Consider the following 24,642-nt stretch of genomic DNA (forward strand, 5'->3'; position numbering starts at 1 on the left):
GGCGCATCCCTTCATGCAATAAAGTTAGCCGTTAGCTTGGAGAAAACGCGCATAAAAGAAGTGGTGTTTCAGTGAGTGGTTCTTTCTTTCCTTGGCAAATCGTAAATCGACATTCTGGCTTACATAGTTCACGCCAGGAGGGAGACTCAACACGTTCACTGACTGATCCGTTGATGCACGGGAAGGAAGGCAGTTGACCCATTGTCTCGTTCGCGAACGGGAAAGTCAGGATTCGTTCCCTCACTTGAACGGGAAGTTACGTCATTATCTTCTTCGTTTTGTTTTACGACGAGGTAGCCCCAGCCTCAATGGGCATTACTGACACCTACTGGTTAAAGTCATATGAACTGAAAAAAGAACGAATCACTTTAGGAAGTGATTCGGTCACTCTCGGTCACTAAAACGATTCGTTCCTTTGAACGAATCGTTCACTCACGAGCCAACACTAGTGTAGGTGTATTATAGAAAGAAATGTGTGGATAACCGAGCCAATTATTATTATTATTATTATTATATATAATTTTTTTTGTGGGGGGTTTGGTTGTATTGTTTGACGTATATGTTGTTCCCATGGGATGTTGTAATATAGAGAAAAATGTGTGCGTTGCCGTTGTCGACATTACCGTGTGTTTACTTGATTGTTTTTTGTCTGGTGTATTGCTTAGTTGTGTGTGTTATTGAAGTTTAAAAAAAAAAAAAAAAAGTGTGTGTGGGGGGGACGATTCGTTGAACGATTGTTTGAACGAATCTTTTGAGTGAACTGATTCTAAAGATTCAGTTTACTTAAAAGAACTGGAATGCACATCACTAACAGCCGAAGATAGCGCCGGTGCGCCACCTGCAGGTTAAAAATAGACCTGTAACGTGACTGCATTACAAAACGTGCTCTTGCTGAACTGTCACGTTTTTCTTTTATCAAGTTTGGTTTGTATCTAAATTCCCATTACAAATAAATAATATAAGAAAGAGTGATCCCGATAAGTGATGTAGTGTAGTGCCTCCATACTAGGAAATGTGTGAGCGCCTCATTGGCCCTCTTCTTTTTTTTGAAAAAGATAAACTCTTATCTCATCCGAGCAGAGGGATTCCCATCATCGGGCCACTCGTCATACTAAAACACATCAGAGCTGAATATTCAGTATTTAACTTCTCAGTGCAATGCTGGCCTGGACGAATAAATAAGAAGAATTCAAGGATGTCGACAGCACAGAGATCAGGAGAAATCGCACTGGTGATTTGTCCGTGAAAGGTTGGTTTACTTCTGTTTGATTTACTTTTGGCTTTACCACCTAAAATTTCAGAAGGCCTCATACATAACCTGTGAATTCTGTCTACTCTTAAAATGTTGATTTGTGATGCTTGCTTAAAATGGTTTAATATCCATTGCTAAGGCCTAGGAAATACACCCTTAAAACTGCCTTGTTTAAAATTCCACTTTGAAACTATAACCCAGGTTTGAAGCAGAGAATTGAAATCCTACACTAATATTAATTCCTAACCCTAATTTGAAACTTTAAAACCTGAACCTACTTAAAAACCCTACCCTATCCCCAAAATTGAAACCTTAGTTTAAAACCCCAACTCTAGTTTTAAACATTCCTTTCAATCCCTGATCTTACTTTAAAACCCTACTTTGAAGCCCAAGGTTGAAACCCTAACCCTAGTATTGTATTAAACCCTACTTTGAAACCCTAACCCTAGTTTTAAACCCAACTTTAAAACCCTAGATCTAGTTTAAAACCCTACTTTGAGACTCTAGCCTAATTTTGAACCCCTACTTTAAAACCCTAACCCTAGTTTGAAACCCGAGATGAGTTTGAAACCTTACTTTGAACCTTAAACTGAGTTTGAAACTCTACTGTAATTCTAACTACTTTTTGGGGACACCCATGTTTATCAGACGTGCCATTTTATTCTTGTGTGTGTTCTGAAAGGCTCTTTGTTACGACTACATCAAGATATCCATCCATTCATCCATTTGATTGTATTCAACACAACAATGAGTTATGCCAACCTATCTTTGTAGATTGCTTTTCTTCCTGCACATTTTGAATATGCACTGAGCAAGTTGCAGACAAACTCCAATTTACATATGTGTAAATTGCTTCATTTCTGACAGGTGTCCTGTAAATGAGATTCTTTAAAGCCTTACTTCTGATAAAAAGTGGGCAGAATGCAGCTTGTAACAAAAATACTCTCGTGAAAGTACATGTGTTGCATTAAAGCTATTTTGATGAGTATAATTGCCCACAAATGTTGAATCCAGCTCTTTTGAAACTGAAATTGTCTATGTTCCACATTTCTGTTGTGCTATGAATTTGTTCATTCAGTTTTGTTATCTTTCAGGATGCTCTCTGGTGCGGTACTAGCACACCTCTTGTTCTGGGCCGCACTGCACACCGCACCGGCTCTTGGTCAGGCCTGTCTGTGCACAACCCTCCAGCCTGCTGGTTTGCTCGTCAACTGCACCTTTCCTGACCTCAGGGAGTTGCCTCCTCTGCCATCAGACACCACGGAGCTCCTTGCGGAGGATATCGGCCTCATCACCATCCCCTCGGACCTGTTTGACAAAGCGCTGGGCCTTCAACGTGTGTCCCTTGCCAATAATCCTTTCCACTGTGACTGCGGCATTGAATACGTGAGGAACTGGCTGTTGCGGAACAGAGCTGCGGTCTCTCAGGAGCCCATATGCTTCAGTCCCAGCTCAGTGGCTCAGAAAGCTATCACAGAACTCACTGATGACTACTTTATCCCGTGCGCCCCAAGAGGTTGCGGTAGTATCGCCTCTGCTGCTGTGATGGGAGTAATGCTCAGCTGCCTCGTTGTTCTGCTTCTGTGGAGCCTGAGACTGGCCAAAAACTGCACCTTCACGCTTAACATTGAGGAAAGACACTCGCGAGTCAAAGGTGACTCTTTGCATCCACTGCGGGTGAGACACAGGAGGAGGCTGTCAGCTGTCAATCAACATTTTCAGCTACTCACTGAGGATCTGGAAAGGCATCCTGTCAACATGGAGTTACTTCCACAGGTGCTTGATGTGTTGCAGAAGAAACACAATATTAAGATTAAGGCTATCTGAGGCACCTATTGGAAGACATTTCATGAAAACTACACTACAAAAGTTCAAAAAGAAGACTCTCCTATAATAATAAAGATGGAATCATTTGAATTATAAATTTGAGATGTTCCATTATTTTCTTGTACTTTAAGGCAGTCCATTCTAAACTATGAACTGATCCCTGAGTTCATGTAAATTATTTAAAGTCAGAAAATGTATTTGCAATGCGTGTCCTATCGTGGCATTCTGATTACTATTGTGTTTGTAGGATATGAATTAAGCAGGAACAAAAGATTATTCATCCTACGGGGGTGGCCATTTTGCCACTTGCTGTCGACTAAAAATGACATCGCAAGTGCCTCAGGGCTCATTTTGCAAACGTCACATTACCAAACTTTAGGCTCTGTGATGTCTTTCCGTCGACAGCAAGTTGCAAAATGGCCACCGACCTAAGTGGATAGAAACGGGTGGATTTTGCTTGCTTTATTCATATTCGACAAACTCAATATTAATCAGCATACCGTGTTTAGTCTAGTAAGGCGCATAGAACATAAAGAAAATTTTGGAGCTCCATCGTTCATTTCATAGCAGATAATTACAGGTCCATATGGCTGATGAAAGATTACACTCGTTTGCAATGATTGCGTATATTTTTTCGAGTTACTCTATTTACAATGAAGAAAACATTACAAATGGTCAAATATGGATAACAAAGTGAAGTTTTGATGTTAAAGGTAGGGTTCGCGTGTAACTGAACAGGTAACATGAGACAAAGATAAAAATACTGGTCAAGTCTCTTTCCTAAGTGTGCACAATGCAAAACTACTCGGGGACAATATTGCACAGCCAACAGTTTGTTCATACAGTACAGGTGATCATGCATAGATTTTTAGGGGTTAAAACATGTAAACAATTGTAGTGCTATGCTCAAAGGTGGCCTCAACAATGGTCCAATGCTTGATAAAAACAGTAAACTCTTGTAACAAATATACGATGATCTCAGGTTTTTTAGTGCCAACATCAATGTGGACTAAAAAATATTGAATAGAGTAAAACAAGGCAGTTCCATTAAAGAAAACCAGGCAACTATCACAAAAGCCAGATATCAGCTTACTGCAATAGAAGCATTTTTTTTTTTTTCCTATTCGGCCCACTTCTGAGAGTTTCAAACCCTCGGTGGTGGTTAAACAACGTCCACAGTGAAACACGGGCGGGAGTCTACCCTCCCTTAATCTCGTTCTCTATTGAGGCACAAACCTTTCTTTCTCAAAAATGAGCTCGACGGCTTCAGCCACATCTTGCACAATGTGGCCCGGCTCCACCAGAGCAGGGTCGAAGCGAAAGTCCCGGTGGCCGTGGAAAACTGTCTCTTTGATGCAGTGGCTCGCGTCATTTGGCACCTCAGCTGTGGGGTTGTACACGCCCGTGCAGACTAAGACCGATTTACAGGAAGTGGCAGCGGGCAACGCTAGCTCGCTCTCCCACATGTTATCGACGTCATCCTCCGCGGGCACTGCGGCGGTGGAGCCTGTGGCGGCCGCCATCTTGGCGATGGCTTTGGGGCTTTTTCTGGCAACTCTCACGTCCAGGTAGCGGTTGTACAAGTTAGCGCCGTAGATGTCAGTCATTAGATTATCCCTACAAATACAACGGAGGACGGGGGGATATTATTCAACACGATTAACAGATAATGTCCATGAAAAAGGAGACAATTGCATTTATCACAAAACCGTGGCTGTTACTAATTTGCCTATGTGCGCCCTAAAAAATCTTACCCTATAGCATAGAGGGATGTGATGGGACGTTTCCACTGCCTCTGCATGGCCTGACCTCGGATGAGGAACTCAGCGAAATGGTAGGTCAGCTCACTTGGTTTTCCCATCAGGGCCTCATACTTGAGGTCTTTACCTGTGATCTTTTTATAGATATTCTCTAAGCACACAAGAAATGTGCCATGGCCAAATCTGATACAAAAAATATGGAGGGTAAAAAAAAAAAAAAACAGATGAATAACTTTTCTCAACTATTTCCAAAACAATGAAACTTGCTGAAGCAGGAGATTTACCTTGGAGACTGTGCCTCGGCCATCCATAACAGGTCCATGTTGCAAGCTAACAGTGGCAGGTGAGGTACATTTTGGGTTTGGTGAAGGGTACTGAGATTGCCATTGGTTAGCAAAACATCTATGATGAGCTGGAGATTGGTCTCCCATCGAATTGGCTCCCCGAACAGAACCACGGCTGCATGGATGAAATGATATAAAAAAAAAAAAATCTTAACAAACAAGCATGGTAGATGGATTATCTAAATGTGGCTTCAAAATCCTTTTGGAAGTTTTTTGAGATCTTCCAGAGAAGGAAAGAATACTCACCCTCAACCTTGGGAAGGTTACCTACAGGATTGGACTGCAAAGAGATAAATGAACTTTAACTTAATGTAATGCTGAGTGATACTTTTAAGTTCATTTGCACATCCTTATCTTTTATGGGACACTTTTCTTTTTTTTTAATGTGACTGAGAGGATATACGTTTTTAATATGATTTGATGCAGTGTGACTTGACATGACTTAGGTTTGCTGAAGCGTGATTACTGTCGACAAGAGAGCTGAGCGATTTTAGAAAAATATCTAATTGAAACTTTTCTGGAAGATATGGCTATTTTAAATATAATTTGTGATTTGGCAAGAACATGAAAGGCAGTCCTCTTTCAAGGTTTTTCATACATTTACAATACAAATATGCAATTATGTATAACTGTATAACAGTTGATGTAAATAGATCTTTTAACCAAAAATGCTTTAAATTTCGCATGAATGTACATGTTCATTGTACAGTAAAGCACAATTGGAAAAGAATTATATACATGGTATAAAAATTTGAATGTAAATCAATTATGTTTTTTATAGACTAACTGCTTCAAACAGCAACTGAAAACTGAACAATATGTTCAGAAATTATTATCATGGAAATCAGGATATAAACTTAGGAGTAAAAATGACAATGTGAGCATTTCTGAATTGATTACCATACTTAAAAATGAAAGGTAAATATTTTCCTATTAAAAGGGTCAGAAGGGTCACATTTCTTCTTCTCTGAACATTGAATCATAATTTTCAAATTCGAGCCAGAACAGGTCATAGTTTATTGTCCCATGACACAATATTCTGGATCAATACATAGCTCAGTTTTAAAATGAGTTAAGCACTTTGGCACACCATCATTTTCTGTTTTTAGCCAGGACAAACCTTGTAACATGAACACGAATTAACAGCTGTTATTTTAAATAGCTAAAATGATGGATTGATGCGATCCTCTCACCGGTAGTTTGGGTCTCCTGTTGTGGTCCACCATGTCCAGAAGTGGGAACGATTCCCTCAGCATGTCAATACTGATGACGTTATTGAAGCCCAGACTGAGAGAGAATTAAGGAAAAACATCATTGAAATTACAGCCATTTAAACAGATCATACTTAAAAATAATAATAATAATCTGACGGATACTTTTTGGCAATTTCCAGAACTGGTCCTTGACCTGACACCAGCACACAGTTGTCATGGAATTTCTTGAACATCCGCAGTGGACTGTGTGACATAATGACTTGATCTTGAGTGATCTGTAATGAGTATGAAGCAGTTCATAAATAGAATGACTGAATGAATGGATAACTAAACTAACATGTTCTTTATCAACTCACTGGTACGCCAAGGATGTGGGAGAGCTGATCTGCTTTTTTTTGCCTGAGGCAATTCCCAGCATTTGTAACAAACACCAGCGGCACTACAAACTGTCCTTGTGAGTCCACTAACTTCTCAAAGGCTTTTTTGGCAGCAGGGATCAGCATTCTTCCACGGAGGAGAACGCCATCAATGTCAAACAACAAGCCAAAGTTTGGCTGTGGCTGAGAACAAAACACATTGGATACCTTAGAACCACTTTGCACGTAGTTGTGAAAAAGACAGTTGCAATTATATATATATATATATTAAAAAAAATATATATATATATATATATATATATATATATATTTATTTATTTTATTTTTTTTACCTGATTCAGGGGTTTATACTTAAATGCTCAGTATTAGCTAAAGTATTCTTATTCTGCTTAAATATATATTTGCAACAATTTAAAGGTCGGGTATAAGTGTGCCAATGTACAACTTGTAAAAATATCTGGGGGTCATTTTATGTTGACTGAATACAAAGTTGTGTTATTTGGATGCAGGACTCACAAAGAGCCGCATCTCGTGTGTGTGAGCGCTTGAAGTAACATGGCAGTGCGATGCGCCAAAACAACTTTGAGCAGCAACCTTCAGTGTTACAGTGTGACAATAAAATCTGGGAACTCAGTGTCGCTGATCGAATTGGCCAAACAAAACAAGTTTGGGTCCTCTTTTGTGGTCGTCAGCAGTGCACATTCCAAAACACACGTAGCATAAAACACAGTCTCAATTCGATGATCCTTAAGGAAATGTAACGGCACAAACCAGCGATCGCCTTGCCAACATCCTTTTTTCTAGGCAAACTCGGGAGCCGTTACATTCGTACCTTGCTATTAGTTCCGCAAAAGCCGCAGCGAGAACCGAATATTGCAGCGATTGGCCTCGCGTGACGGCCAGCCCGGTACAATGGCAGGAGTCCCCTCATTTCCCGACCGTCTTGCTGAGCCAGAAAATCGGTTGAGCCCGAACGAGCCGGCTGGGTCCAGCCCCTTGTTTTCCTCCTCTGACGTTCTCTGCTCTAATGTGACTGGGCGAGGGCCCTGTGGCGTCACATGACGCATTATGATCCAAGCAGGAGTAGGATGCAGTCTTGAAAAAAACCGCTGCCATTTTAGACACCGAGGTGAAAACACTACGAGTCTTGTTTTCTAAAGCAACGGATCACAAAAGATCGTCACACAAACGCTTCCTACTATTATCTGTGTAATTTCACGTCCATGCTTTAGTCACATAGCGGGATTTCCTTGCAGCGATTCCTTGCGTGCGTTCTACTGTGCCTCCACTCGGGTTCTCCATTTTACTGCTTCGATGGTGCTGCGCGCTTCTCATTTGCCGCATGGGATGAAATTTGACAGGGAAACCTGAGCTGATCTGTCAACACGCTACATGGTCATCTTTCGAGTTGTATTGAGCTTCTTGCGGGCGAATGTGATTGCACCTAAAATGATACATGCAAAATGTACTGTGCTAAAGGTTTCACCAAGTTTCGAAGGTGTAGCATAACCGAACATAAAGCTCAGCAAAAGAGGTAAAACATGGCAATTAGCCAAAGAAGTTAATAAAACAACTCAAAGAATTCAGACATCATCCACTCCGTGCTCCTCCAGCTTTATTGATAGTTTAAAATTACATTTCTATTTTCTAGGACTTCAGTTGCACTTTCCTTCCGACTTAAAAACTGAGTACAAGCAAATGGCATTTATACAGTAGTCTAAGTGATATTGTACAAAAATAACATTTTGATTTCTGTGAAAACTTTTCATTCCCAAATAACTCCAAATTCACCTGTTGTGACAACTGGTCACGGTGTTTTAAATTTGTCAAGATAAAAAGAACAAAACAAAACAAAAAAGAATTTCAAGGCCATTTTAAAGGAAAACACCTATCCCGGCCTAGCAAGTTTATTTTCTTTAAATTGTAAACAGAGTTCTAGAATAGAAGTTCCTCCTTTGATACCTCCAAAATGCTTTGTATCTTTGCAAGAACAAATGTCGGCTCCTGCTTAGCTGCGTGTAGTGCTGAAATGCATCATGATATGAAATGTTTCAATGTCATTCTCCCCTTGGCCAACTCAACCCACTAAAAACAAACCAAAATGACAATACGTGGAAGTTTGGTTTTGGTTTTACTCCCTTTCATCTCTTGACAAGATAGTCACTTCCACGAGCTCAGAGGTCCTACAGTTTCCAAAGTTTAGTCCCATTGATTAATCTCTGATCACCAGCGGCTTGGAAAGGGGGGTCCTTTAACAAAGCATTATACAGAACACCGCTACCAAACTAAAACATTTTTGTGTTGAATGCAGAAAGATTTTTTTTTCACCCCTTTCGTTACATGTCGAGAGGCTCACTGGCCCGGGACTAGCCTCTATTGGCCAACCTTTGGCCAGTGAAGAGGACTCAGAGAAAAATAATACAACCAACCATCAATCTGAAAAAAAGGAGGGGCAACAGTGGGGCACCGATTATGCAGTTTCGTCGCACTCTTTTGCCAGGTGGCCCGCCTTTCCACATTTGTAGCAGTTGGTCTCACTGGATTTAGTGCAGTGCACGGCGACATGACCAAGCTCTCCACACCTACGGGTGACAATAGCTCAGTTAAGCACCTATCTCACTGAGCTGAGAACAATTAATAATAATTCATTAAATTTGTATAGCGCTTTTCAAAAACTCAAAGACTAATGTTTTCAAAGATAGAAAATGTTGCGTTCGTTCAAGGTGGCAGATGTTCACCAGACATGGGCCGGATGCTCGCATACTTTTCTTGTCGCAAGGGAATCTTGTACATGTTCAAAATTTGGCAAACTGTTTGATGCCTTGACAAATTCTGCTGTAAACACAACATTTGCTGATTTCAAAACCATGGTGGTTTGCTGCTGAATGGGATCGGGGCTTTAGGGCCACACCAAGACAATACCACAAGATAACCAATACTCACCTGTAACATTTCACCTTGTCACAAAGCTTTTGGATGTGGCCAAAGCTGCCGCAGGAGTAGCACTTCTGCTCATTGGCATCGCAATCACGGGCCATGTGACCGGACTTGCCACAGGTGTAGCAGAGTTGCTCCCTCTCCTTTTTGGGCTCAGTACATTCACGAGAAATGTGGCCAGTCCTGTGGCAGTTGTAGCACGCTGAGCAGGGGAGGGGGAGGATAAAAAAAAAACAAGGGCGGTCCAAGGTGTCAACAGCTTCCTAACAGATATTAACTGACATGGTGCTTGAATGGCGCAATCAAAACTTCAATGGCCATCTTGAATAAGTAGATGTCAGTGCTCACCATCCTCTGGTTGGTCACAGTCCCTGGCCAAGTGCCCTGGGTCTCCGCACCGATAGCAGTTCAAGTCTGGATTGACACACACCGAGGGTTAAAACATGCAACCTGGAAGGGCTATGAATTATTTACATTACTTTATCATGCTAGGGCCAAATCGCCAAATAAAGTATGCAATGAAAATATGTTATAAAAATCCTTTGAGGGTGTGGCCTAACTAGAATTTCGTACCCTTGCCTCGCCCCCTGCCTCGTCCACGTCCCCGTGAACCACTTCCGCACACATTTGGGCAATGTTTGATCCAGTGCCCTGGACGGCCACATCCGAAGCACTCGCTGCTGCAGCTCATCTCCATAACCTGAGTAAACAAACACAGCACATTATAAATACCATTGGATTCACACAGCTTGGAAAAGAATCAAATCCACTGATTGGATTCCAAATTTTGACTTGAAGAACAAGCATTGAATTTAATCTACGCTTATTTGGGACGGACACAGAAGCGGCGCACATCGAGCAGGCTATGACCTGGGCAAGGGTTTTCCTAATCTACAACCAACAAGGGGGTATCTCTAACCTTAAAGGTTCCAGCTTCATCTACAACTATCCAGCTAACTTACAGGATGGAATCACGCTGTGAACACCATTGGCCGAACATCCATTTGGTGCTGAAGACATCAAGTCGGGAAGACTGAGGGATAATGTGTAATCAATCACCTCATCTGCAGTGCCCAACGGTGGACAGGTGTTAAATTACGTTTTGCAAAGTTTGTTTTCAATAATCTTGTTTGTCAGACGGTGAGAAAACTTGTTGCATCAAACCCAACGTGAGCTTGCCCACGAGTTTCGTGTACAAGCTTTGTCATCACTTTCAATCGTCCAATGCAGAGCGCCACATCAAAATGGCCATGACAGCATGTCGTAGTTTCATGTGCGTTTAACATTCGCCAAGATTGTAAAGATCGCCGTTTTAACTGGACTAAAATAACGTTTGCCTAAATGTTTAACAAAACGATTACCCAAACGTGGAAACTGCGTCGATGACGCCGTGGAAAGCAATTCAATGCTAAAGGTTGAAGCTATGCTAACGCGGGCCTAGTCACGTTGATGTTGCTGCGCAGTCGAGACACAACATTCATGCTAACCTAACCCATGCTAGCTCTCCAACGCACCATCACGACTGAAAGGCACGTTTCAGTCGACGATAAAGCTCCCGCCTCCGACACAAAAAGGCTTTCTCCGGCCAAAAAACATTTTCACTGCTTCATCAAACGATTTGCGTTGAGTTTTTACAAGCAATTTTACGTATTTCCCGCGCAAGAAAAACACGCTAACGTCGTTGTGGCGGCCTACTGTTAGCAGGCCTGACTGAGGTCCTGACGCTCCGTAAACGAGCTCAAACCGACCAAGTTGACTAAAAACCGACCAATGGTCCAATTCACCAGATAGAGTACTTCGTACTGGTTAAACGTTTGACATCCGTCGGTATTAAATATTTTACGAGCAGTGGACAATTGTGGTTCATTTCTTACCTCGATAGCTATAAAGCTCTGTCAGTGTTTACGCCTCCTTCTTTTGCGCTACATGCGGTGTGAGCATGAGCAGGAGTTCCTGAATTGTCATTCACGGAAACGAGTAACAACCTACGCAGTGATTGGCCGCGTGCTTTGACAACAACCAATGAAAAGCAAGAAGGTCTGGATACCGCCTCTATGAATGAACCAATCAGCAGGTCAAAAGAGCATTCGCTTCCTTAAATTGACTAACCTGGATGACGACTACTACTACTACTACTAATAATAATAATAATAGTAATAATAATAATAAACATTGTATTATTTTATTATTATTTAATCCCGCACCATAACCTTTACATTGCTTTTATAGAAACATTAACATTTAAAAAGCACTATTCACCAAGGGTTACATAATCAAACACTACCACAGTAACACTACTTTTTCACCGTTTTGCAAAAACAACAACAAAACGTACTGTACAAAACACTAAAACAGGACTATTCAGCATTTATTTTAACATTAAGACGTGCGGAGCGTTGAAGAGTTAGAAAATATCTTTAAAATTATCTTTCCAAATACAAGAGAACAGTGACAGAACAATCATATTTAGTGGAATGAATGACTGCCTCGAAGGATCCCAACAAACAAACAAACAAACAAACAAAAAACAAAAACAAAAAAACCTGAGTGTTCAGTCAAAATCCATATGAGGGAAAGATGCAGTCTGCTCCACACTTAAGGTGGAATGCTATCAACGCTACACTCTCGATGGTAATTACTGTTTCGTATTGTAAATGAAACATTTACATGTGTTATATGCTTTAAAAATATGAGGCAATGCTCCTCATATTCCATTAGAGGAGTCACTGTACACATATACACAGGGAGGAGTACCTTAAAATATTCCAGTGACTAAGCCCTATCCTTATTATCATAGGAACAATATTAACACTTCTGACCTTTGCTAGATTGAATGTCATTTTTCTAAATGTAGATGTAAAATTAGATGGGTTGGGAGTAAGTGCACAGTTATTTTGAGATTTTTTTACAGCATAGTCTACTTCTGCTTCTTAACACAGCAATTCATACTGGAGTCAGGATCAATGAAGACATTGATTCGGATGCCGATAAAGTGGTTTTTATGCCATAAATCAATTCCAGTTTGGACAAGCCCCAGCAGTCATTTAACATTTGGGGGGCTCTATGGGTAAGCAGAAATTGACACTTCAGAAATGGTGATCACATGATGAGTGTACACTTCAACAGTCTTGTTCGAAAATACACTATACTACTATACCAATTTATTATTTAAAATCCCGCAAATGGGGAAACTTCTGTAAAGTACTAAGTGTTTCATCCACAAATGCAATTGACAACGAAAAATGCCATAAATTCTCAACTTTTTATTGGCTAAATAAGTTCATAAGTTCAAGTCCAAGTCTCAGCTCTGGCCTTCCACGATTAAGTTTGATTGATTGTTGCCCAATGATTACATGTGTGACCTACTATTTAAATCAAGTGTGTCTACTTTATATTTTCTGCAAAATGGATTTGCTATTTTCATTTTGGTACATTTGCTTGACTTTGATGCAGGCAATGTGGGCTTTTTTTTTTTTTTACTCTGCTGCCTGCTGCCAGATAGGTAATGTAAATGAGAATCAGTTTTAATTGCTTTACCTGAATAAATTAATGGTAAATAAATAATTAGTCCGCCTTTTTCCAGATGTCAGTCGTTTTCTATGACTTCTGATTTCAATGTAGTTTTTGCTAAATTTAAAATGCAGGTCAATGCACAGGTGGATGCAATAATATGATGAAAAATATCGACTGTAAATAAAAAAAAAGGTGGGGGGCAACGGCTGAACTTAAAATTTCAAGGCCAGGATCTCTATTGAATTACTCTTAGCGTTAAATGAAAATCCCGTTGCATTGCCCTGAAATGTCCAGATGATGGCGCACTTACTTGAGTTTATATTGCAAAGTATTTTCTGAAGCCCGGTAGTCTGGGTCGATCCTTGTTGATTTTTTTTTTTTTTTTAAGTACACCATACAGTGCTTATTATTAGCTGGATTATTAATAAATGCAATCTACAACGTTGTGAAAATACACGATGACCTCCCTGGCCTGACACGCAATTCTATATAAGCTTTTGTTCTCTGATTTCGCTGTGTTTCTCTCGTGTTAGGGGGCAAAACATCATGGTTGGCGTGGGAGGGCTTTAGAGCAGTGGGATTGATGCTAGTCTCTCGTTTTGATTGCGAGCTCTTGTGTTAATCGCAGTCGTCACTCGTCAGACGGACGCAGGCCACCGCGAGTTAAACCTTTTTTACCCTCCATTGTAACTATTATCGGACGAAAGGAGTCGAGAACGGGCTGGAATTAAAACAGCTTCGCTCAACCTAACACAACAATGAATGCACTCGTCGTGTCACTTTTTAAGGGACCGATCAACTTCGCCTTCAAAACTGCACTTTGGGGAAGATCAAACTTATTTTAGGTTTTGAGACGACCGGCCCGCGACCTTCACGCCGCTCACTATCGCGACGTTTTACGGGATACGCGTTTTTTTTCCTTTTTTTTTTTGGAGTGCCAAAGTCACTTGGCCTTTTCTTTGAATGCGTTGCAAATATGATGATGTCACCGACGCCACTTTTTCCTGAAGTTATGGCGGAGCACAACTTTCCCAACTTCTCTTGGTAAGCAGACGGACTCAATCACAATTTGCTGGATATAGCGCGGTTACTCTCGTAGCTACATGGAAAAGCTAACTACAAATGTGTAAAGCGAGTCTGAATAAAACAAATTGTTGTAAAGCGTGTGAGCGAACAGTATAGCGTTCGTTTCTGGGGGCCTACATCGGCTACCACTGTAGTAGCGACAGCGGTGTTACGAATTATTTAACTTTATTACGTTCCTCCTTTGTTGCTATTTAATGCAACGTTACTCGACGTAAGACAATGGGCACGAATGTCATTGATTTCACCATTTATGACTTGGCAGAAGCTGATTGTCTGCGTTATGTGGTTTGACCTGCTGGGTGCATGACATTAGATAGAAAAGGACATCATTTCGCGCTACATAGCGATCGTACCGGATAAAAATCATTTTTGCTTTTACATTCCTGTAGAAATCTCAGAAAAGATCAGAAAGTGACATTTGGCACCCGATCTTATTTTTGTGCAGAATGATACAGAAAATGCACCGTAATAGTAAAATAACCCCCCTCCCTTTACACGTATGAAAAAATAAACCAAGTTGAATTGGAGGCACACCCCTTGCTTCCCCTTCTGTTTTCAGTGATGTGAAGCAGACCTTTTAGTGAGCACGCTCACTGCAAAGCACTGCACGTTAGCAAGATATCTGGTTTCTTTCAGACAGGTCACGTTACATGGTAGATGCAAACGCAGCACTTTTCACTACAGCACAACCAAAATACCCCATTGGAGAACAATACGCCTAAAATATTGTACTTGTTGTGGTGTTCTTTTTTTTTTTTTTTTTTTTTTTTTCTCCAAACCATGCATTCATGTTTTTATTTTTGGTCATGTAACTGAATCGTTTTGAAAATATGACATATAGTTTGCTGTTATGCTTCACCATTTGTGCCAGTACTATATTGTCATTTTAGTGCGGTTTTGAGCTTTAAAGATCCTTTGCATTTCATTGAGGTTTGCTCACATATTTGTGGGTTGGCTTTGTTGCCACATTGATGTAACTTTGAGGGGTTTATGTCAACACGATGCTTTAACCAAAGTGTGTTTTTATACTCGTCCTCAGCCCCGAGGCATCCACATTAATAACGTTGAGTCAGCATCGGTTATGTTTGCTATTATTGAATTATAGTTATCTGGTGAGAAAAGCTGTGACAGAATATGAATGATTAGAATTAACCACAAATCTCGCTGAAAAGATCTGGTGAAGTTCACATTATCACCAGGATGGAAAGTATTGGATGGGTGATTTTTTTTCCTCTCTAAGCATTTTGGGGATTACGGAAGAGGATTAGGGCCAGTGAAGAAAAAAAAAAACAAGGGGTGACAGGATTCTGACTTTTTTCTCAGAATTCTTACTTTAAAGTAGAATTCTGAGAATAAAGTCAGAATTCCCACTTTCTGACTTTAAAGTCAGAATTCTGACTTTATTCTCAGAATTTTGACTTTAAAGTCAGAATTCTGAGAAAAAAAGTCAGAATCCTGTCACCCCTCGTTTTTTTCTTCTTCACCGGCCCTAATCCTCTTCCGTAGGGAATTGTGTTATCTGGGTGACTTGTTTGTTTACAGTAGAGTCTAACGGCCTTGAGTCCTCACAACACAGTGAACCTTGAAGTGCCGTGTTTATGGCAGAAGACCACAGAAACAAAAACATGATGTATGTTTGGGTCACTGGTGTGTGTCCAAATAGCACCAAAGCCAGAATCCACCATGACCCGTCTGTCAGTATGTCAGGTTATTTTGTGGTGTTTTGGGTTTAGTAGCAAACGAGCACCATTTAACAACCAAACCAGATTTTCCTTATGTATTTTTGATTGCTAATTTATCATCAGCCAACGAGCCATTTTATAGCTTAAGATGATATCAACTTGCTCTTTAGGATTCTAATATGTTGTGATTACATCACCAGCACCACTGCTGGTTTAAACCAAACCATGTCACCTCCACCCTGCTCACAACACCCACAAGGTGATTTATATTTAGTGCTTTTTACCTGGCAATTGCTTTGGTATGGTGTCCTTGTCATTTTGGCTCAGCAGCAGTCTTGGTCAGAATTCACTCACGACTTCTGAGAAGATTGCAGTCATCACTTGACATTTACTACATAAATCCACCTGAGATGAACTTGATTTTGAATCAACACATTTCTTACCATGAAGAATTATGGCATCTCATGCAAGATATTTCATAACGCTCAGTGCTCTATAAAATTGACAGGGCAATATACTTAACAGAAATGTCTGCCTCTTATTCGTTGCTGTGGGTTAGTTTCACACACTTTGACACGGAGTCTCCTCACTGCATCACTCTCGTTTCGAAAACGGACTAATGCAGTATTGATTATGTCAGCTGATGATGTGAGCTTTTAAAGCATTCAAAGTTTTTGTTTTTTCCTTTTTCCAGACCGTTGAAAGCACTAGGCTTTACTGATGGAGCACCTCCATGGAGCATGGAAGACCCTGAGCAATGGCTTTGGAATGAAGGACAATGCCTTCGAGGGCCCGTGCCTTTCGCCGACTAGGGTCGAGGGATTTCCCTGCCAGCGTCGCTCCTCGGATGACAGCAAGTTACCCGACTCGAAGACGAGCAGCACCATCCGCGTCTACCTCCCAAACCAGCAGCGCACTGTGGTGAGCTAATTAAAAAAAAAAAATATTTTTAATATATATATATACACTCACACACACGTTTAGAAAATGGCCTACTGGTACTGCAGGAGTTGCTTGTTGAGGAAATTCTGCTGGCGAAACCGCTTGAAGGCACACAAAGTTATGCTCAAAGGCTCAAATTTTCATTGTCTCCTCTAGGTAAACGTACGGCCGGGTATGACTTTGCAGAGCTGCCTGATTAAAGCCTTAAAGGTGCGAGGCCTGCAGCCTCAGTGTTGTGCTGTTTTCAGATTACACCCTGGGCAGAGGAGGTAAGCTTCAAAATGGATGGATGGATGGATGGTGTTATAGCTGCTTTTATTTTTTTGTCATTTAAATATTTTGCTATTATTTGCGGGACAGTAGAAAACTACGAATGGACTGGAATACAGACTCAACCTCCCTGATTGGCGAAGAGTTGTTGGTGGAAGTTTTGGATCATGTTCCTCTGACCACACATAATTTTGTGAGTATCTGAAGCATTTGTTGACATCTCCCAAATAATTGTCTCTTCCAAAAACATACAAAATGTACAAATCTTGTTCATGTTGCAGGTCCGGAAAACCTATCTGAAGTTAGCATACTGTGACATTTGCCAGAAGTTCCTTTTGAACGCTTTCCGTTGCCAAACGTGTGGCTACAAGTTCCACGAGCACTGCAGCACCAAAGTACCCACAATGTGCGTGGACTGGAGCAATATCCGACAACTCCTGTAAGTGTCCCAGTTTGATAAGTGGTTTTCACTCTATAGCGATAATTTCAGGTTTAGTCACCCCATGTCTCTCTCTTCAGTTTGTGCCCAACACCCGGTGAGAGTGGTGCCCCTTCACTTCCCTCGTTGACATCTCGGCGAATGAGGGAATCATTAACTCGCTTTCCAAGGTGTCTCTTGATATAGCTTAGCACACAGATTCACACTCGTTACAACATCACATACATTTTTCTCTGGCATTTTCCTTTTGTGCATCTGACATTATGCTGGAAGCAGGCAAATTAGGTTAACCATTAACATCCATTGGTATCTTATAAACTAGCCAGCAAGTTGGGGCGAAGAAAAACCCAAAAGTTGGCTTCGATGGCTATTGTGTCACTTTGTCTGATTTTAGATGAAAGTATCGAGCTTATTCCGGTTGACCGATATTCATTCAGACCAAGGTGTTTAACATACTGTTTCTCAGAAACATTTTTTTGCAAAGTATAATTCAATTTTACACAGTTTGATGATGTCATTTGGCATGCATGTTTTTGCTTGCTACACAGTTCAGGTTGTGTTCTAATTTACAAAGAGCCTTAATAGGAATTGGATAAAATCCCGTGTCTAATGACGTTTTCAGCTTTACAGGGGGCTTAGCAGTCCAAGGGCTAATATAAAAGGAGATGTGAAAAGAGCCTGTTGTTTCAGTCGCACTTCAAACCATTTAAAAACACCATGAGCTGCCAAATTAGCACACTCGCCGTGCAAGGTGTTCTACGAACAGCAATCCCGGGAACTGTTTTGAAACTTGATTTTCTGGTAGTGAGCTCCATGTAGTACAGGGTGAGCAATTAGGCTACTGTAAGGTCCGTTCGGCCATTTAGGACAACCAGTCAAGCACACAACTCGCTTCTGTATGTACAGGGGTCAGCGCATTAAATTGAGATGAACCCAATCTTTCCTGTTTTTCCTCCTTCACCAGAAAGTGTATACATAGCGCATACTATAGTGGCATCAATTACTAAGCATTTGAAAATGAACACTGATTTTTTTCGCTATACATAAGCCTCTCACGACAAGCCTAACCATCAATCACAAACTTGGAAGTGGATCGTCCAGTTGTACACAAAACACTGCAATGACAATCCAACTTGGCTAGTCGTCAATAGCAGCAACGCAGTGTTGCGTTTGCTGTGAAAAGATCAGATGTCAGATAAGATTCAGAGGCTACCGTTCATACGATTGCATTCTGTCGCCCTCACAGCTCTGCCCACCGATATTCAACGCCACATGCCTTCAACTATGCCACGCCCTACCCGCCCACAGGCGGCGGCCTTTCCCAGAGGCAGCGCTCCACTTCTACGCCAAACGTCAACTTAGTTAGCACAACCCTGCCTATAGACGGCAGTACGTTTGAGGTAACTACAAGCAACACGGGCCTCTCGGTGCACCTCTAGGTGCAGACCCCCGTTCCCTAAAGATTTCTGGCTCTTTCTCGTGCATTCCAACAATCTTTCTGCATCTGATCGGTTATAAATATGTGTTTCTGTAATAAGTAACCTGGGCAAGGCTAATTCCAAACTTCTCCCTTACTCAAGTTGACTCTCTTACACCACCAGCAGTTCCTGCAGATTTTCTGTTATTCTCTTCAGTTATGCTTACTTGATATTAAGCTTTTCATTCCTGTTATTCTATTCCTCATTTTCCTTCCCTGTGTTCCTTTTCATTTTCTCTGCTGCCCTCACTGTTGTTGTCATCCCCTGTTGGGGAGTAGCTAGACTGCCTGAATACCTTCCCTACCTCCTGGTGCCATAGATTCTGGCTGAAGAGGAAAGTAGGTATTGTCCACTTCGCCCAGTCTTTTGTTGAGACCTCATCTGAGAGTCCAGAAAAGGTTAGAAAGTGGAGTATGATTTTGTACTGCTCTGTCGAGTCTGCCCTCCTAACATGCTCCCTGCTTTTACATTGGGTTAGTGAAGGTCGACCTTATGTGATGGGATCTGTTTTTTTTGTTGTCTTTCTAGGATGCAATGCGAAATCACGACTCGGGTAAGTTTTTGTTGTTGTTGTTGCTGCGTCACCATAAAATGTTTCCCTCCTTTCGTTGTATCTGTGTGTTTGTCACTAACGTGATCCTTCTGAAACCATTCAAATGCCTATTTCCCTTTTATACTTTCTACAGCTGGGAGTTCCCCCGCCCAGAGTCCTACTGGCTGGTCCCAGTCCCAAGCCAAAAGCCCTGCCCCAGCCCAGCGAGAGCGGGCCACTTCCTTCAACACTCAGGAGAAGATTAAAATTGTAATTTCTTCGATCCGATACCTTATTAATGTTGTCCTTCTAAGTGCTTTGTTTTGTGTTTAGTCAATGGTGTTTAATAACATTTGAACCTTTTTGATTTTGTCCAGAGGCCTCGGGAGAAGCGCGATTCCAGTTACTACTGGGAGATTGAAGCCAGTGAGGTGTATCTTCAGTCCCGCATTGGTTCAGGCTCCTTTGGAACTGTATACAAAGGGAAATGGCATGGTAGGAATGATGGGGGCAGAAGGGTCAAGGCCCGTTTGAGTGCAGTCACGAACGCTCACGATTTTCTTCCCCCATGTCGCTATGCACGTTGCATCACAGCAAATGCAAGTGTTTTTTGTTCATTTAATAGGTGATGTAGCAGTGAAGATTTTAAAGGTGACCAACCCTACTCCAGAGCAGTTGCAGGCATTTAAAAATGAAGTCGCTGTCCTAAGGTAAGAAATGCAGGAGATTAGCTTTCGCCTCTTCAAAATGCTCATTTGGCGATTCGTCTCTTGCGGTCTTTGATCTTATTGTGTTTCGTCAATTCCCCTCTTTGCTCGCAGAAAAACCAGACATGTCAACATCCTGTTGTTTATGGGCTACATGACAAAGGACAACCTGGCCATTGTGGCCCAGTGGTGCGAGGGCAGCAGCCTCTACAAACACATTCATGTCCTGGAGACCAACTTCAAGATGATCCAGCTTATAGACATCTCCAGGCAGACGGCTCAGGGCATGGAGTAAGTCACAAAGAAATTGTCTGATTGAAATGCAAAATGACCGATTTCATTGGACGCATTCCTTTTCAGCTATCTACATGCAAAGAACATCATTCATCGTGACATGAAGTCCAACAGTATCCTTCTCAACTGCTGTTCCTGTATCTCCAACAATGTGCATTGTCTCAGCGTTTAAGCTGTGAACCCTTGACAGCACGGAAGACATCTTTTTGCATGAAGGGCTGACTGTAAAAATTGGCGACTTCGGTCTTGCAACGGTAAAGGCCAGGTGGAGTGGCTCGCATCAGGTGGAGCAACCTTCCGGGTCGATTCTCTGGATGGTTTGTAAACAAGCTTTCTTATTTGTACCGTCATAAGATGTTTGAAAAATGCACTCGTGACAAGAAATATGTTGTCTCTTCAAAGGCTCCCGAAGTCATACGAATGCAGGATAACAATCCATACAGCTTCCAATCAGACGTCTATTCCTATGGAATTGTTCTTTTCGAGCTTATGACAGGAGAGCTCCCATATGCCCAGACAGCAAACAGAGATCAGGTATAATAAACTCCAGAAATGCATGATTTATGTAAATGGATGCATTTTATTCTCAACTTTCCGAATACTGTTTCTTCACAGGGGTTACTCAACTCTCAGTTCCTCTACAATATTTGCTGTTGGCTAGCAACATATTAGCTTAAGCCAAAATAGTGAGCTGCTGCTCTAATATTGCACATTTCCCAAACTTGTTTTTGCCGTGGCTGGCGACCGACGCTCAACTCCTACGCACACTATTAATTTGGGGACTGATTCAACAAAAGTAAAGCTCTCTTTCCAGAATAAAAGACGATAGAAATATTCTCATTATATTGTGCTACAGCTATTGTGTTTGATGTGGGGCTATATGAATAGTTTAAGTAGTGTCTAAAAATCTGGTCCTGCTCTGACTGGGTCCAGGTGTGATGGGGAGAAAAGCCAGTGGAAAAACTCCAGCATGCTGTCTGAAGGGAGTTGTGGTTGTGGTTTTGCGCTGTGTAGCCATTGACCTAACTTTAGAATCAGTAACACAACTCGAGATGTGTGTGGTTTTATGTCCCTTCTCGGGTCACATAGTCTGACCTGGATCATGTATGGCTCATTTTCATACTCCGATGACTTGGGGAGCATGTTTGGGGTTTCATTATATGACAGATTCCGTGCTCACGGCAGGATTCTTACCTGCTGTACGTCTCGCAGTGCAGCCGTCTCCACATCATTTTTACTTCTAATGCCGTTATAAAGCCAGCGTAATAAAATGCACAGTTTTACAATCTACTGCCAGCCTGCTTCAGGGTCGTACTGTTTACGCTTTTCACTGACTTGGTCATTACATCATGTTTGGGTTCATGATGTGGATCAAATGGAATATATTGCATGGTCAATATTAATCTTGCCATGTGACATTTTTGTATCATGTAAGTTATACTGGTACTGTACGATAAGCCTCAAACCTGTGGTCTTAGTATTGCTTCTGTGGTGAGTTAGCAAAAAAGAAATCTTTTTCCCTTTCAGATTATCTTCATGGTGGGACGGGGCTATCTGTCACCTGACCTTAGTAAACTCTACAAGAACTGTCCCAAAGCAATGAAAAGGTTGGTCGCTGACTGCATCAAGAAGTCCAAAGATGAGAGGCCGCTCTTCCCGCAGGTGACTTGCTGCTTTGCTCTCTCCATCTCACTTATTGCACATTTCAAACTCAAGCTGGATTTAATTATTTTCAATCTTTTTTTGATATACAAGATCCTGTCCTCTATCGAGCTTCTTCAGCACGCCTTGCCTAAGATAAACCACAGTGCCTCAGAACCGTCCCTGCACAGAGCCACCCACACCGAGGATATCAATGCTTGTACTCTGACCTCCACCAGACTGTCTGTTTTTTAGAGCAATAGACAGTTCTGCCCCCATCTACCGTCCCAACAATGTCCATAGTTGTCGAATCCGGCAGTACAATCCTCACTACACCCTAACCCGCAGCATATACTTTAAAACCATTAATCAGTATAAGGAAAGACAAGCAGAGGGAGCCAACAGCAATAGCGACACAGTAGGATTTACAAATAAAAAGGGTGACGGCAGAGTCTACCCTTTTGCTGCACATTACAAATATGCAGGTGCCTTTTTGTATATACATGCACGAACATCATGCATGGACATTGAAGGAAACTCAAGAGCATTGCACCGTCTTAGCTTGGATGTAAAGCAACTGTTTTGTCGCCTGATTATTATTTTTTTTTTTAAGAGGACCTTTAAAAAACTCAGCTGCTTAAGGAGGAAACCCACAAATATATATTTTTGCATTGTCTTAAAAGACAATGGATTGGATATGGTAAATGTTTTCTTTTTTTTTTGTCTTGTACATCTGTACATTTTGTTTTCAAGTGACAACTGAAGCCTGTCGAACGATGAGCAAGGGTAACCGTGGAAGATGATGACTTTGCACATTTTGGCAAAAGCAGTAGTTTACTTTGTCATTCTCCACAACAGTATCTGAGATGTCCAAACGTTTTGAGCACTCGCTGTAACGAGCTGGACGATTTAGGTAGTTGTTTAGAATATTGAAAGTGATTTGGAATAATTGTCATGTCTCATTCAGCAGGTTTTAATGTCAGCTCGGTGAGAAAGTTGTCTTCACTATTTTAATAAAATTAAGTTAAATTCTATGCCAAATGCTCAGTTTTTTTTTTCTGTAGACATTTTGGATTTTAAGAGGCGAAGAATGAATTGTGCAGTTGTCTTTTTTTCCACAGATGTCAAAATCCCACACATCGGTGTAGGTCTTGGCGGTGTGATGTGATGTTTACTGTAGCATTGGCAAAGTGGTGTAACCTCTCAGGGGAATCCAGTCCAGACACGCCACAGGAGTATTCCACTTGGTGGAACAACAATGAAACCACCGGGGAGGCTTGTTGTGGATTTTGAGCAAGTTTGTTTTAGTGTAAACAAGCAATGAGTAGAAACCCCATTGAGTGCAAGTGCAAATTTAATGTGAACATAGATGTAATTGCTTGGCTCTATACTCAACATATTAGATTTGGTTTCGTTTAATAGACATCAGCTTCTGTTATTTTATTTTTAGCCCCGAATGTTGCTGATTCACGATGGTGATGGAACTGCATCTACTAAAAGGCATAACTTGATGTCCTCTAAATGGAGTATGATCTACTAACTGGCAAAGTGCCACATATTCTGCTATATTGCTTTTTCTATTTCTAGTGGGTGTTGCTCTTTCCTAAAGTGACTTTGGTAGCCACACAGTCTCTCTCAAGACATCAATTTGTTTTTGTGGACAGATTTTCCACCAACGAGAAGAGCTCGGGGTGTTTTATCCTAATGGTCACTGAGGACCAGTTAGACTGGGCGGGCTGGATGTGGCCCCCGAGCTGTACTTTGCTCAGGTCTGGTTTAGGTCACTTGAAGTGACGCTTAATGTTTGCTTTTCTTTCACCTTTTGACCTCTGGCAGGCTCTACTGAACGATCAGGGGCCAGGACAAAGTGAGTTTTAAAAATGCATTGAATTTATCTATGTCAAGTAAACGGTTGGCAATACAGTATAGTGCAGCCATCACACTTGATTATCATCAGCCTTTTAAAATAGCCTAAATCAGATTTTGAATTTTTTGGTTTTTTTTTTTTTGGTCTTGCACATCTCAGGGTGCTGACCACCTCTCCTAAAATTAACATCCTAAAACAAACAAAACAGAAAATATATTTTTATCCCATATATTATATTATTAAAAAATACAATCTCATCATTTCTGAATAAAACAAAAACTGGAAAAAAAAATACACAGGCCATTATTTTCAGACGTTATGTAACCACAGTGACAGTTCTTTTGTGTGTGAGCTATACCAGCAGGTGGCAGCAATTTTCTCTCTTCATCCCCAGAGTCTAAAATTGCTATTTTCTAAACCACCGGAAGTGCATGCTGACAACCATCCATCCAGTCTTTGGGCAGTGGGCGGTTTAGCTAC

The 24,642-nt window shown here is 41.3% G+C and overlaps 4 protein-coding genes across 5 annotated transcripts; 2 read left to right on the forward strand and 2 right to left on the reverse strand.

Moving 5' to 3' along the window:
• The first annotated feature begins 787 nt into the window (after positions 1-787).
• Positions 788-3,696, forward strand: gp9 (glycoprotein IX (platelet)). The gene is made up of 2 exons (XM_037275277.1): positions 788-1,249; positions 2,347-3,696. Exon 2 carries the CDS (start codon positions 2,348-2,350, stop codon positions 3,077-3,079), a length of 732 nt encoding a protein of 243 aa, XP_037131172.1. The 5' UTR covers positions 788-1,249; position 2,347; the 3' UTR covers positions 3,080-3,696.
• On the reverse strand, positions 3,690-7,807 carry LOC119136655 (haloacid dehalogenase-like hydrolase domain-containing 5). The gene is made up of 8 exons (XM_037275264.1): positions 7,607-7,807; positions 6,754-6,957; positions 6,560-6,672; positions 6,377-6,470; positions 5,430-5,463; positions 5,124-5,298; positions 4,834-5,022; positions 3,690-4,696 (listed from the first exon to the last, which is right to left on the reverse strand). The coding sequence occupies exons 1-8, from the start codon at positions 7,703-7,705 to the stop codon at positions 4,300-4,302; spliced, it is 1,305 nt and encodes a 434-aa protein (XP_037131159.1). The 5' UTR covers positions 7,706-7,807; the 3' UTR covers positions 3,690-4,299.
• A 560-nt stretch (positions 7,808-8,367) lies between these two features.
• cnbpa (CCHC-type zinc finger, nucleic acid binding protein a) lies at positions 8,368-11,689 on the reverse strand. The gene is made up of 5 exons (XM_037275288.1): positions 11,586-11,689; positions 10,285-10,411; positions 10,060-10,125; positions 9,718-9,913; positions 8,368-9,356 (listed from the first exon to the last, which is right to left on the reverse strand). The coding sequence occupies exons 2-5, from the start codon at positions 10,406-10,408 to the stop codon at positions 9,245-9,247; spliced, it is 498 nt and encodes a 165-aa protein (XP_037131183.1). The 5' UTR covers positions 10,409-10,411; positions 11,586-11,689; the 3' UTR covers positions 8,368-9,244.
• Positions 11,690-13,792: 2,103 nt separating this feature from the next.
• On the forward strand, positions 13,793-23,329 carry raf1a (Raf-1 proto-oncogene, serine/threonine kinase a). 2 transcript variants are annotated; one of them, XM_037273851.1, is made up of 18 exons: positions 13,793-14,268; positions 16,687-16,913; positions 17,091-17,203; positions 17,295-17,397; positions 17,486-17,643; positions 17,724-17,813; positions 18,890-19,043; positions 19,400-19,519; positions 19,650-19,674; positions 19,808-19,923; positions 20,031-20,148; positions 20,279-20,363; positions 20,475-20,651; positions 20,721-20,767; positions 20,853-20,971; positions 21,057-21,188; positions 22,182-22,316; positions 22,410-23,329. In XM_037273851.1, exons 2-18 carry the CDS (start codon positions 16,713-16,715, stop codon positions 22,548-22,550), a joined length of 2,034 nt encoding a protein of 677 aa, XP_037129746.1. In that variant the 5' UTR covers positions 13,793-14,268; positions 16,687-16,712; the 3' UTR covers positions 22,551-23,329. The 2 variants fall into 2 exon arrangements, with proteins under 2 accessions (XP_037129746.1, XP_037129753.1); XM_037273858.1 differs by lacking the exon at positions 19,400-19,519 and having other exon boundaries at positions 13,795-14,268.
• Positions 23,330-24,642: the final 1,313 nt, after the last annotated feature.

The sequence above is a fragment of the Syngnathus acus genome, chromosome 2, assembly GCF_901709675.1.
Source record: "Syngnathus acus chromosome 2, fSynAcu1.2, whole genome shotgun sequence".
Taxonomy (NCBI): domain Eukaryota; kingdom Metazoa; phylum Chordata; class Actinopteri; order Syngnathiformes; family Syngnathidae; genus Syngnathus; species Syngnathus acus.

Excerpts from the sequence above, each read along its gene's own strand:
- cnbpa (XM_037275288.1), bottom strand. The coding sequence starts at position 10,408 with ATGGAGATGAGCTGCAGCAGCGAGTGCTTCGGATGTGGCCGTCCAGGG. Across the intron at positions 10,126-10,284 it reads AGGCAGGGGGCGAGGCAAGG|ACTTGAACTGCTATCGGTGC; the intron begins GTACGAAATTCT and ends GTGTCAATCCAG. Across the intron at positions 9,914-10,059 it reads CTGTGACCAACCAGAGGATG|CGTGCTACAACTGCCACAGG; the intron begins GTGAGCACTGAC and ends TCCCCTGCTCAG.
- raf1a (XM_037273851.1), top strand. The coding sequence starts at position 16,713 with ATGGAGCACCTCCATGGAGCATGGAAGACCCTGAGCAATGGCTTTGGA. Across the intron at positions 17,398-17,485 it reads CTCTGACCACACATAATTTT|GTCCGGAAAACCTATCTGAA; the intron begins GTGAGTATCTGA and ends TTCATGTTGCAG. Across the intron at positions 19,675-19,807 it reads AATGCGAAATCACGACTCGG|CTGGGAGTTCCCCCGCCCAG; the intron begins GTAAGTTTTTGT and ends TACTTTCTACAG.
- gp9 (XM_037275277.1), top strand. The coding sequence starts at position 2,348 with ATGCTCTCTGGTGCGGTACTAGCACACCTCTTGTTCTGGGCCGCACTG.
- LOC119136655 (XM_037275264.1), bottom strand. The coding sequence starts at position 7,705 with ATGAGGGGACTCCTGCCATTGTACCGGGCTGGCCGTCACGCGAGGCCA. Across the intron at positions 6,673-6,753 it reads CCCACATCCTTGGCGTACCA|ATCACTCAAGATCAAGTCAT; the intron begins GTGAGTTGATAA and ends TACTCATTACAG. Across the intron at positions 5,023-5,123 it reads GCCGAGGCACAGTCTCCAAG|ATTTGGCCATGGCACATTTC; the intron begins GTAAATCTCCTG and ends TTTTTGTATCAG.